This window comes from Lampris incognitus, chromosome 17, assembly GCF_029633865.1.
Source record: "Lampris incognitus isolate fLamInc1 chromosome 17, fLamInc1.hap2, whole genome shotgun sequence".
Classification (NCBI taxonomy): Eukaryota; Metazoa; Chordata; class Actinopteri; order Lampriformes; family Lampridae; genus Lampris; species Lampris incognitus.
The window spans coordinates 5,239,165-5,252,229 of NC_079227.1; the positions used below are offsets into that span (position 1 = coordinate 5,239,165).

At 49.3% G+C, this 13,065-nt stretch overlaps 1 protein-coding gene across 1 annotated transcript in view; it reads right to left on the reverse strand.

Annotated features, from left to right (window-relative positions):
• cpped1 (calcineurin-like phosphoesterase domain containing 1) overlaps nt 1-13,065 on the reverse strand; it is a 91,938-nt gene that overhangs the window by 74,543 nt on the left and 4,330 nt on the right. Inside the window, exon 2 of the mRNA XM_056297673.1 lies at nt 746-964. Coding sequence (XP_056153648.1) covers nt 746-964 — 219 coding nt within the window. The remainder of the gene's footprint in view (nt 1-745; nt 965-13,065) is intronic.

Genomic DNA, 13,065 nt, shown 5'->3' on the forward strand with positions numbered 1-13,065 from the left:
TAGCAGTCTATTCCGTTGCCTACCAACACGGGGATCGCCAGTTCGAATCCCCGTGTTACCTCCGGCTTGGACGGGTGTCACGACAGACACAATTGGCCATGTCTGCAGGTGGGAAGCCGGATGTGGGTGTGTGTCCTGGTTGCTGTACTAGCGCCTCCTCTGGGCGGTCGGGGCGCCTGTTCAGGAGGGAGGGGGAACTGGGGGGAATAGCGTGATCCTCCCCTGCACTACGTCCCCCTGGTGAAACTCCTCACTGTCAGGTGAAAAGAAGCGGCTGGTGACTCCACATGTATCGGAGGAGGCATGTGGTAGTTAGCAGCCCTCCCTGGCTAGGCGGGGGGGGGGGGGGGGTGGAGCAGCGACCGGGACGGCTCTGAAGAGTAGGGTAATTGGCCAGGCACAATTGGGGAGAAAAAGGGGGAACCCCCCCCAAAAAAATGATACAATGCCTTAAAATCTTGTGTATATCAATCAGATATGACATAACAAGCTAGTAGAAGAGCTTAACCAAGAGATGGTACAGCATCAGCAAGTACAACTCAGGTTCAACTAGGATTGTTGTTTGGCGGTGGGTAGGTGCTGACACAACAGCACTGCTGACTCTCATTCATTTTGAATGGCGCTATGACATTTTACTAGTATCACCACAGACATCAGTAAAAACACTCTTTAGGACTGTAACTTTAACATCTGGGCTGCATCTACTAGCTTATTTCTCCACAATGTAAGAATCAAGTGTCTGAACCTGGCATGGCGTGGACCAAGTCTCCACACAGCACCATGAACCTGGGTCGGGGGCTGAGCTGGTTGACCGCCTCCACGGCCTGTTTGGTCAGCTGGACTTCTTCGGACCACTCGTCCCCTCCTTCATTGGAGTCACCCACCTTCCACGCCTTCATCAGCCCCAGCTGGGGGTCCGCAGCCTGGATGAAGCAGAATGGACCCCTCCACTCGTGCTCCACATCTGGAGAAAAGAAAAACTCTTAGCAGCTATGCTCACAGTAACGCAACCCACTCTTCGATTATCTTTTGTTTTGAATAAAATTTTCTTTGTCTCTTGCTTGCCATTATACATTTAAAACAATAATTTTCTTCCTCTTTATTGGATATGCAGTAGGACGGTGTCGAGTGACGGAGAAGTCTGAGACTGAAGAGATCTGAAGGCCTAGATCAGAACATATTTGGTGCACACTATCTTGATGTCACCATCAAGATAGACAACACTCCACACTTCTATCTGACCATGTATTGAATCCCGTTACAATTTCACTTTTCCCTTCATCCACAAAGGTCAGAGGTCAAAGTGCAAGGTCAGTGACAAAACTGCATGCCTGGATGGAACGGGCTTAAACCAGTACAGGCAGTGCCATGCGGGCTGTGGCCTGGCGGCATTGTCCTCCCTTTACTCTGTCTCTCTCCTCTGTTCTACCTGATAAAGACTATCAATGGTCTTTATTAGGTAGTCTTTATTAAGAAGATCAATAGTCTTTATTAGGTATATCAATAGATTAGATCAATAGATTGATAGACAGAAAGATAAAAAAGGAGAGCGTAACTAGATTGGGTAAAGAAGACACCCCAACGTGGGAATTATCACGGTTGAAGACTAGGGATCTACCTATTATCGGTATGGCCGATTATCGGCTTAGATATTCATCATTTTGCATATTATCATTATCAGCACATTTTTATCGGCCAGCCGATTAAAAAAAAGTCCGCTGCACAACAAGTGCACTGCCGACGCAGCCTTATCTCTCCCGAAGCACAGCACGACACTCACTCCAACAACACAAACACAGAAGAGGAGCACGGAGGAGTCAGACCACTTTTCTAAGGTAAGAGGAGCATGCCAGATGCCATAAACCCCCCTCGCTTGGTAAGAAGAGCATGCCATAACGTTAGTTACAAAACTGACTCCGTAATGTTAGGTTCTCTGTCTCTCTACCTCTCCCACACACGCCGTACACCAGAGAGCAGAACATCGGTCCGACATGAACTCGACAACAGGTTGTCAAGTCAGAGAACACAATTTCCACTGCTGTGCTTAACCTTCAAATGTACTAGGCTACAAGGAAAAAGGACTATGTGTGATATATTAGTTAGATGCTGGCACACTAGTTTGGATCCTGACTAATGGTCACTATACTGACTAGCACTACACCGACTATACCACTATACTGACTAGCACTTCACTGACTATACCACTATACTGACTATACCACTATACTGACTAGCATTCACTATATACCACTATACTGACTATACCACTATACTGACTAGCATTCACTATATACCACTATACTGACTAGCACTACACTGACTATACCACTATACTGACTAGCATTCACTATATACCACTATACTGACTATACCACTATACTGACTAGCACTTCACTGACTATACCACTATACTGACTAGCATTCACTATATACCACCATACTGACTAGCAATATACTACTATACTGACTAGCATTCACTATATACCACTATACTGACTAGCACTTCACTGACTATACCACTATACTGACTATACCACTATACTGACTAGCATTCACTATATACCACTATACTGACTATACCACTATACTGACTAGCACTACACCGACTATACCACTTTACTGACTAGCACTTCACTGACTATACCACTATACTGACTATACCACTATACTGACTAGCATTCACTATATACCACTATACTGACTATACCACTATACTGACTAGCATTCACTATATACCACTATACTGACTAGCACTATACTGACTATACCACTATACTGACTACACCACTATACTGACTAGCATTCACTATATACCACTATACTGACTAGCACTATACTGACTATACCACTATACTGACTATACCACTATACTGACTAGCATTCACTATATACCACTATACTGACTAGCACTATACTGACTATACCACTATACTGACTACCACTACACTGACTACACCACTATACTGACTAGCATTCACTATATACCACTATACTGACTATACCACTATACTGACTAGCACTACACCAACTATACCACTATACTGACTAGCACTATACTGACTATACCACTATACTGACTAGCACTACACCAACTATACCACTATATTGCCTAGCACTATACTGACTATACCACTATACTGACTATACCACTATACTGACTAGCACTACACCAACTATACCACTATACTGACTAGCACTATACTGACTATACCACTATACTGACTAGCACTACACCAACTATACCACTATATTGCCTAGCACTATACTGACTATACCACTATACTGACTATACCACTGTACTGACTAGCATTCACTATATACCGCTATTCTGACTAGCATTCACTATATACCACTATACTGACTAGCACTTCACTGACTATACCACTATACTGACTAGCATTCACTATATACCACTATACTGACTATACCACTATACTGACTAGCATTCACTATATACCACTATACTGACTAGCACTATACTGACTATACCACTATACTGACTACCACTACACTGACTAGCATTCACTATATACCACTATACTGACTAGCACTATACTACTATACTGACTAGCACTATACTACTATACTGACTAGCATTCACTATATACCACTATACTGACTAGCACTATACTGACTATACCACTATACTGACTAGCACTACACCAACTATACCACTATACTGACTAGCATTCACTATATACCACTATACTGACTAGCATTCACTATATACCATTATACTGACTAGCACTATACTACTATACTGACTAGCACTATACTACTATACTGACTAGCATTCACTATATACCACTATACTGACTAGCACTACACCAACTATACCACTATACTGACTAGCACTATACTGACTATACCACTATACTGACTAGCATTCACTATATACCACTATACTGACTAGCACTATACTGACTATACCACTATACTGACTAGCACTATACTGACTATACCACTATACTGACTATACCACTACACTGACTATACCACTACACTGACTAGCATTCACTATATACCACTATACTGACTAGCACTATACTGACTATACCACTATACTGACTAGCACTATACTGACTATACAACTATACTGACTATACCACTACACTGACTATACCACTATACTAACTAGCATTCACTATATACCACTATACTGACTAGCACTATACTGACTATACCACTATACTGACTATACCACTACACTGACTATACCACTATACTGACTAGCATTCACTATATACCACTATACTGACTAGCACTATACTGACTATACCACTATACTGACTAGCACTATACTGACTATACAACTATACTGACTATACCACTACACTGACTATACCACTATACTGACTAGCATTCACTATACACCACTATACTGACTATACCACTATACTGACTATACCACTACACTGACTATACCACTATACTGACTAGCATTCACTATATACCACTATACTGACTAGCACTATACTGACTATACCACTATACTGACTAGCACTATACTGAGTATACCACTATACTGACTATACCACTACACTGACTATACCACTATACTGACTAGCATTCACTATACACCACTATACTGACTATACCATTATACTGACTATACCACTATACTGACTAGCAGTCGCTATAGACCACTAGACTGTCCTTCCTATGGCCCTTTCTGTGCTGATGGGGATGTTGTCCACAGCCAATAGGATTAACAGAAGAAAATCACTTAAATTTGACCCCTCGGTCTCACTCAAGGCATCCAATGTCTCGCAACCTTGATGGAGGATTGTGATTTAATTCAGATGGGGAACTCCACTGTGGCTGAAGAACCAGTCAGTTGGAAAGGCATCACTAAGGCGCACACACACACGCACACACACAGTATCACAGGTGTTGCATTCTAATCATGCGTTGGTTTGCACCACAACACCATCAGTAAGAGCCGCTCCACACCCCTCTCATCTTAATGAGAAACCAAGGGATGAGGAGGGCGCTGCGTGGAACTCATCAACTCCTGCCTCACGACATCCCAGGGATGTAAAGGCATAACGGATTTAGTGAAATCAGAGCATTAGTTCTCCCACATTATGAGCCTTATTGTCCCGGGCTCGTGTAAAAGACTCATTCTCCGAAACAATGGGGTCTGCGTTTGAGCAGAAATAACACCGGATTAGCTGAAAGACCAGTAATCGGGTTAAGGTTAGACCAGGACCGTACACGGAGGCCCTCCACATTCACCCCCTCCTCAATCGAGGATAGATAACTGACAGATGTTGGTGGCCCGTGTATGGTAAAGAACAAGTGCTTTACACACAAACATGGTCTTAAATGGAAGTGGGGGGAAGTACGCACTGGTTTCTTTCTTTTTTTGGGGGGGGGGGGTCCTGCTTTTTCTCCCAACTGTACTCGGTCAATTACCCCACTCATCCGATCTGTCCTGGTCTCTGCTCCAGCCCCTCTATCCATCCAGGGAGGGCTGCAGACTACCCCATTGCTTCTTTTCACCTGACAGGGAGGAGTTTCCCCGGGGGGATGTAGCGTGGGGGAGGATCATGCTATCCCCCCCCCCCCTCTGAACAGATTCCCTGACCAACCAGAGGAGGCGCTAGTGCAGTGACCAGCACACATACCCACATCCGGCTCCCCACCAGCCACCTGGGTCTGTGGGGACGCCCGACCAAGCCGGCGGTAACTCAGGGATTCGAACTGGCGAGCCCCGTGTTGGTTACACACTGGTTTCTGCCCGGCTGAGGGAAGTGCCGGGGCCTCGCTCCGCAGGGCAGGAGGGACGGCGGAGTACGGCGACGGGGACACGGAGAACCCTGGTCGGTGACAGAGGGGCTGGGCTGAAGGAGGGCTCTCAAGCCCGCCATGCTGATCCTGGGAGAGATCTGGGAGACTCGGTTCTGCTGCACTGCCGTAAACCCCCTGCCCGCCGGCCCGCGTGTGCGTGTGTGTACTTGTGTGTACACAGTGTGTGTATTCATTAATCCTGCATTTGTTTTAGCTCTTTAACATCCAGCGCTCACGTGCACACACGCCCCCCTCCGCCACAGAGGGCCGGGGGCCTGCAGCTGAGCAGCAGCGCCGGGCTCCGACATGCCGTGTGTGCATCACTCTCCCAAATGACTTTATGGGAATTCTGTCCTCCAGAGGAAGTTGAGCAAAGAACGGAAAAGAAAGGGGAGAGACAAAGGGGACGTGGCTCCCCGGAGCCCGGCGAGAACAAAGCCTAACGATCCTCCCTGTATAATTGTCATTTATGACATTTATCTCCGTCGTCACGCTCGTGCTTTTCATTAAGATTAATTTCTGGAAGCCTCCGGTCCCAAACAGCCGTCCCACGTCTTGATCTGAACTAACGACGCCGCAGCCCTGACGCCGGTGTGGGTCTTGGATCAGGATCGAGCCCAGGCAATGTGAACTTAACGCACTAAAAAACAACAACAACAAAGCAGCCACGGTGGATGTGCGCCATATTGAGCTGGCTCCAGCTGAACGCCATCTGACCTCCTCTCACAGCCACTTTGGCAGACGGGCCACATGTCCTTTTTTTGGGGGGGGGGGGGATTTTACCCCCATTTTTTTCTCCCCGGTTGTACTTGGCCAATTACCCCACGCTTCCGAGCCGTCCCGGTCTCTGCTCCACCCCCTCTGCTGATCCGGGGGGGGCTGCAGACTACCACATGCCTCCTTCCATACATGTGAAGTCACCAGCCGCTTCTTCTCACCTGACAGTGAGGAGTTTCACCTGACAGTGAGGAGTTTCACCAGGGGGGCAAAGCACGTGGCAGGATCACGCTATTCCCATTTCCCCCTCCCCCCCACCCACCAGAGGAGGCGCTAGTGCAGCAACCAGGACACATACCCACATCCGGCTTCCCACCCGCAGACACGGCCAATTGTGTCTGTAGGGATGGCCGACCAAGCCGGAGGTAACACGGGGGATTCGAACCAGCGAGCCCCGTGTTGGTAGGCAACAGAATAGGCCGCCATGCTACCCGGACACCCCGAGGTTCTGTTCTGTTGTCAGATCAAAGACGGAGGCTGGTGAGTTGTGAAACACGTTAGCCAAACTGGACTGGCGGGTTGACTGACAGGACCAGTCTTCTTCACTGGTAGAAATGTGAGTTGGACGCTGTACTGTAACGTATTTAGACGCATGGTACGTACGCCATTTGGGAGGGACGCCGACAGAGGTAACGGGCCTGAGATGGAGAGTTAAAAGACACTCTGGTTAACGAGGCAATAATATGGACAATATAATAAACACCATGATACACACTGACTGCTCAGAAAATAGCCCACCTATACAAGGCTAATTCTTTAAAACCAACTCCCTCATCTACAGTAGGCGATAATATGTTATTTGTATTTCCAGTTTTATAGGCTGAGTGTCTTTAATCATAATTCATATCTACTATTGTTACCAGATGCCAAACCTCTACATCATCCCTTACATCAACTGAAGAGTCTGGCATCTTAGCCATCGCCCTTGAACCGTTATCCATCCATCCATCATCCATCCATCCAATCATCCATCCATCCAACCATCCATCCATCCATCATCCAGCCATCCATCCATCCATCATCCATCCATCCATCATCCAGCCAGCCATCCATCCATCAATCATCCATCCATCATCCAGCCAGCCATCCATCATCCATCCATCCATTATCCATCCATCCATCCATTATCCATCCATCCATCCATCATCCATTATCCATCCATCCATCATCCATTATCCATCCATCCATTATCCATTATCCATCCATCCATTATCCATCCATCCATCCATCCATCCATCCATTATCCATCCATCCATCCATCATCCATTATCCATCCATCCATCATCCATTATCCATCCATCCATTATCCATCCATCCATCCATCCATTATCCATCCATCCATTATCCATCCATCCGTCCATCCATCATCCATTATCCATCCATCCATCATCCATTATCCATCCATCCATTATCCATCCATCCATCCATCCATCCATCCATCCATCCATTATCCATCCATCATCCATTATCCATCCATCCATTATCCATCCATCCATCCATTATCCATCCATCCATCCATTATCCATCCATCCATCCATCATCCATCATCCATTATCCAAACTGCTTATCCTACTCTCAGGGTCACGGGGATGCTGGAGCCTATCCCAGCAGTCACTGGGCAGCAGGCGGGGAGACACCCTGGACAGGCCGCCAGACCATCACAGGGCCCACACACACACACACACACACACACACACACACACACACACACACACACACCCCACACCCCTAGGGACAATTTAGCATGGCTGATTCACCTGACCTACAGGTCTCTGGACTGTGGGAGGAAACCGGAGCCCCCGGAGGAAACCCACACAGACACGGGGAAAACATACAAACTCCACACAGAGGACGACCCGGGACGACCCCCAAGGCTGGACTACCCCGGGGCTCGAACCCAGGACCTTCTGGCTGTGAGGCGACCGCGCTAACCACTGCGCCACTGTGCATGGTATCCATATGGAATGAAAAGTAAAATTAGGCTTTTAGATCTAAAATGCATCAAGATTCACAAACTTCACCGCCCTTTCCCTCCCTGAAAGAGACTCTTCTGGACCACTTAAGTAAAACGAGAGAAGTAAAGAACTGGAGTTGGGTCTTAGGACGGCTTTACAGAATCATTCTCACACACATTCCTTCTTCAAATGTGCTCTCGTTGGCGAGCCACAAGCAGACACATCCTGGATATTCAGAGAACAGGTTCACATCTTGGTTCTTTAACTGCTCCCCCTCTCCCCCATTCCCTTAAACTGCTCCCCCTCTTCCTCATTCCCTTTAATTGCTCCCCCTCTTCCCCATTCCCTTAAACTGCTCCCCCTCTTCCTCATTCCCTTTAACTGTTCCCCCTCTTCCTCATTCCCTTTAACTGTTCCCCCTCTTCCTCATTCCCTTTAACTGCTCCCCCTCTTCCTCATTCCCTTTAACTGCTCCCCCTCTTCTCCATTCCCTTTAACTGCTCCCCCTCTTCCTCATTCCCTTTAACTGCTCCCCCTCTTCCTCATTCCCTTTAACTGTTCCCCCTCTTCCTCATTCCCTTTAACTGCTCCCCCTCTTCTCCATTCCCTTTAACTGTTCCCCCTCTTCTCCATTCCCTTTAACTGCTCCCCCTCTTCCCCATTTCCTTTAACTGCTCCCCCTCTTCCCCATTCCCTTTAACTGCTCCCCCTCTTCCCCATTCCCTTTAACTGCTCCCCCTCTCCCCCATTCCCTTTAACTGCTGCCCCTCTTCCCCATTCCCTTTAACTGCTGCCCCTCTCCCCCATTCCCTTTAACTGTTCCCCCTCTTCCTCATTCCCTTTAACTGCTCCCCCTCTTCCTCATTCCCTTTAACTGCTCCCCCTCTTCTCCATTCCCTTTAACTGCTCCCCCTCTTCCTCATTCCCTTTAACTGCTCCCCCTCTTCCTCATTCCCTTTAACTGTTCCCCCTCTTCCTCATTCCCTTTAACTGCTCCCCCTCTTCTCCATTCCCTTTAACTGTTCCCCCTCTTCTCCATTCCCTTTAACTGCTCCCCCTCTTCCCCATTTCCTTTAACTGCTCCCCCTCTTCCCCATTCCCTTTAACTGCTCCCCCTCTTCCCCATTCCCTTTAACTGCTCCCCCTCTCCCCCATTCCCTTTAACTGCTGCCCCTCTTCCCCATTCCCTTTAACTGTTGCCCCTCTTCCCCATTCCGTTTAACTGCTCCCCCTCTCCCCCATTCCCTTTAACTGCTCCCCCTCTCCCCCATTCCCTTTAACTGCTGCCCCTCTTCCCCATTCCCTTTAACTGCTCCCCCTCTTCCCCATTCCCTTTAACTGCTCCCCCTCTTCCCCATTCCCTTTAACTGCTCCCCCTCTTCCTCATTCCGTTTAACTGCTCCCTCTTCCCCATTCCCTTTAACTGCTCCCCCTCTTCCCCATTCCCTTTAACTGCTCCCCCTCTTCCCCATTCCCTTTAACTGCTCCCCCTCTCCCCCATTCCCTTTAACTGCTCCCCCTCTTCCCCATTCCCTTTAACTGCTCCCCCTCTTCCCCATTCCCTTTAACTGCTCCCCCTCTCCCTCATTCCCTTTAACTGCTCCCCCTCTTCCCCATTCCCTTTAACTGCTCCCCCTCTACCCCATTCCCTTTAACTGCTCCCCCTCTTCCTCATTCCCTTTAACTGCTCCCCCTCTTCTCCATTCCCTTTAACTGCTCCCCCTCTTCCCCATTCCCTTTAACTGCTCCCCCTCTTCTCCATTCCCTTTAACTGCTCCCCCTCTTCCTCATTCCCTTTAACTGCTCCCCCTCTTCTCCATTCCCTTTAACTGCTCCCCCTCTTCTCCATTCCCTTTAACTGCTCCCCCTCTTCCTCAATCCCTTTAACTGCTCCCCCTCTTCTCCATTCCCTTTAACTGCTCCCCTTCATCCGCATTCCCTTTAACTGCTCCCCCTCTTCTTCATTCCCTTTAACTGCTCCCCCTCTTCCCCATTCCCTTTAACTGCTCCCCCTCTCCCTCATTCCCTTTAACTGCTCCCCCTCTTCCCCGTTCCCTTTAACTGCTCCCCCTCTTCCCCATTCCCTTTAACTGCTCCCCCTCTTCCCCGTTCCCTTTAACTGCTCCCCCTCTTCCCCGTTCCCTTTAACTGCTCCCCCTCTTCCCCATTCCCTTTAACTGCTCCCCCTCTTCCCCGTTCCATTTAACTGCTCCCCCTCTTCCCCATTTCCTTTAACTGCTCCCCCTCTTCCTCAATCCCTTTAACTGCTCCCCCTCTTCCTCAATCCCTTTAACTGCTCCCCCTCTTCCTCAATCCCTTTAACTGCTCCCCCTCTCCCCATTCCCTTTAACTGCTCCCCCTCTTCCCCGTTCCCTTTAACTGCTCCCCCTCTTCCTCAATCCCTTTAACTGCTCCCCCTCTTCCTCAATCCCTTTAACTGCTCCCCCTCTCCCCCATTCCCTTTAACCGCTCCCCCTCTCCCCCAATCCCTTTAACTGCTCCCCCTCTCCCCCATTCCCTTTAACTGCTCCCCCTCTTCCCCGTTCCCTTTAACTCTTCCCCATTCCCTTTAACTCTTCCCCATTCCCTTTAACTGCTCCCCCTCTTCCCCGTTCCCTTTAACTGCTCCCCCTCTCCCCCATTCCCTTTAACTGCTCCCCCTCTCCCCATTCCCTTTAACTGCTCCCCCTCTCCCCCATTCCCTTTAACTGCTCCCCCTCTCCCCCATTCCCTTTAACTGCTCCCCCTCTCCCCCATTCCCTTTAACTGCTCCCCCTCTCCCCCAATCCCTTTAACTGCTCCCCCTCTCCCCCATTCCCTTTAACTGCTCCCCCTCTCCCCCATTCCCTTTAACTGCTCCCCCTCTCCCCCATTCCCTTTAACTGCTCCCCCTCTCCCCCATTCCCTTTAACTGCTGCCCCTCTTCCCCATTCCCTTTAACTGCTCCCCCTCTTCCCCATTCCCTTTAACTGCTCCCCCTCTTCCCCATTCCCTTTAACTGCTCCCCCTCTTCCTCATTCCCTTTAACTGCTCCCTCTTCCCCATTCCCTTTAACTGCTCCCCCTCTTCCCCATTCCCTTTAACTGCTCCCCCTCTTCCCCATTCCCTTTAACTGCTCCCCCTCTCCCCCATTCCCTTTAACTGCTCCCCCTCTTCCCCATTCCCTTTAACTGCTCCCCCTCTTCCCCATTCCCTTTAACTGCTCCCCCTCTCCCTCATTCCCTTTAACTGCTCCCCCTCTTCCCCATTCCCTTTAACTGCTCCCCCTCTACCCCATTCCCTTTAACTGCTCCCCCTCTTCCTCATTCCCTTTAACTGCTCCCCCTCTTCTCCATTCCCTTTAACTGCTCCCCCTCTTCCCCATTCCCTTTAACTGCTCCCCCTCTTCTCCATTCCCTTTAACTGCTCCCCCTCTTCTCCATTCCCTTTAACTGCTCCCCCTCTTCTCCATTCCCTTTAACTGCTCCCCCTCTTCCTCATTCCCTTTAACTGCTCCCCCTCTTCTCCATTCCCTTTAACTGCTCCCCCTCTTCTCCATTCCCTTTAACTGCTCCCCCTCTTCCTCAATCCCTTTAACTGCTCCCCCTCTTCTCCATTCCCTTTAACTGCTCCCCTTCATCCGCATTCCCTTTAACTGCTCCCCCTCTTCTTCATTCCCTTTAACTGCTCCCCCTCTTCCCCATTCCCTTTAACTGCTCCCCCTCTCCCTCATTCCCTTTAACTGCTCCCCCTCTTCCCCGTTCCCTTTAACTGCTCCCCCTCTTCCCCATTCCCTTTAACTGCTCCCCCTCTTCCCCATTCCCTTTAACTGCTCCCCCTCTTCCCCGTTCCCTTTAACTGCTCCCCCTCTTCCCCATTCCCTTTAACTGCTCCCCCTCTTCCCCGTTCCATTTAACTGCTCCCCCTCTTCCCCATTTCCTTTAACTGCTCCCCCTCTTCCTCAATCCCTTTAACTGCTCCCCCTCTTCCTCAATCCCTTTAACTGCTCCCCCTCTTCCTCAATCCCTTTAACTGCTCCCCCTCTCCCCCATTCCCTTTAACCGCTCCCCCTCTCCCCCAATCCCTTTAACTGCTCCCCCTCTCCCCCATTCCCTTTAACTGCTCCCCCTCTTCCCCGTTCCCTTTAACTCTTCCCCATTCCCTTTAACTCTTCCCCATTCCCTTTAACTGCTCCCCCTCTTCCCCGTTCCCTTTAACTGCTCCCCCTCTCCCCCGTTCCCTTTAACTGCTCCCCCTCTCCCCATTCCCTTTAACTGCTCCCCCTCTCCCCCATTCCCTTTAACTGCTCCCCCTCTCCCCCATTCCCTTTAACTGCTCCCCCTCTCCCCCATTCCCTTTAACTGCTCCCCCTCTCCCCCAATCCCTTTAACTGCTCCCCCTCTCCCCCATTCCCTTTAACTGCTCCCCCTCTCCCCCATTCCCTTTAACTGCTCCCCCTCTCCCCCGTTCCCTTTAACTGCTCCCCCTCTACCCCATTCCCTTTAACTGCTCCCCCTCTCCCCCATTCTCAGTAAGAGAACACGGGCCAGAAGACGTCACA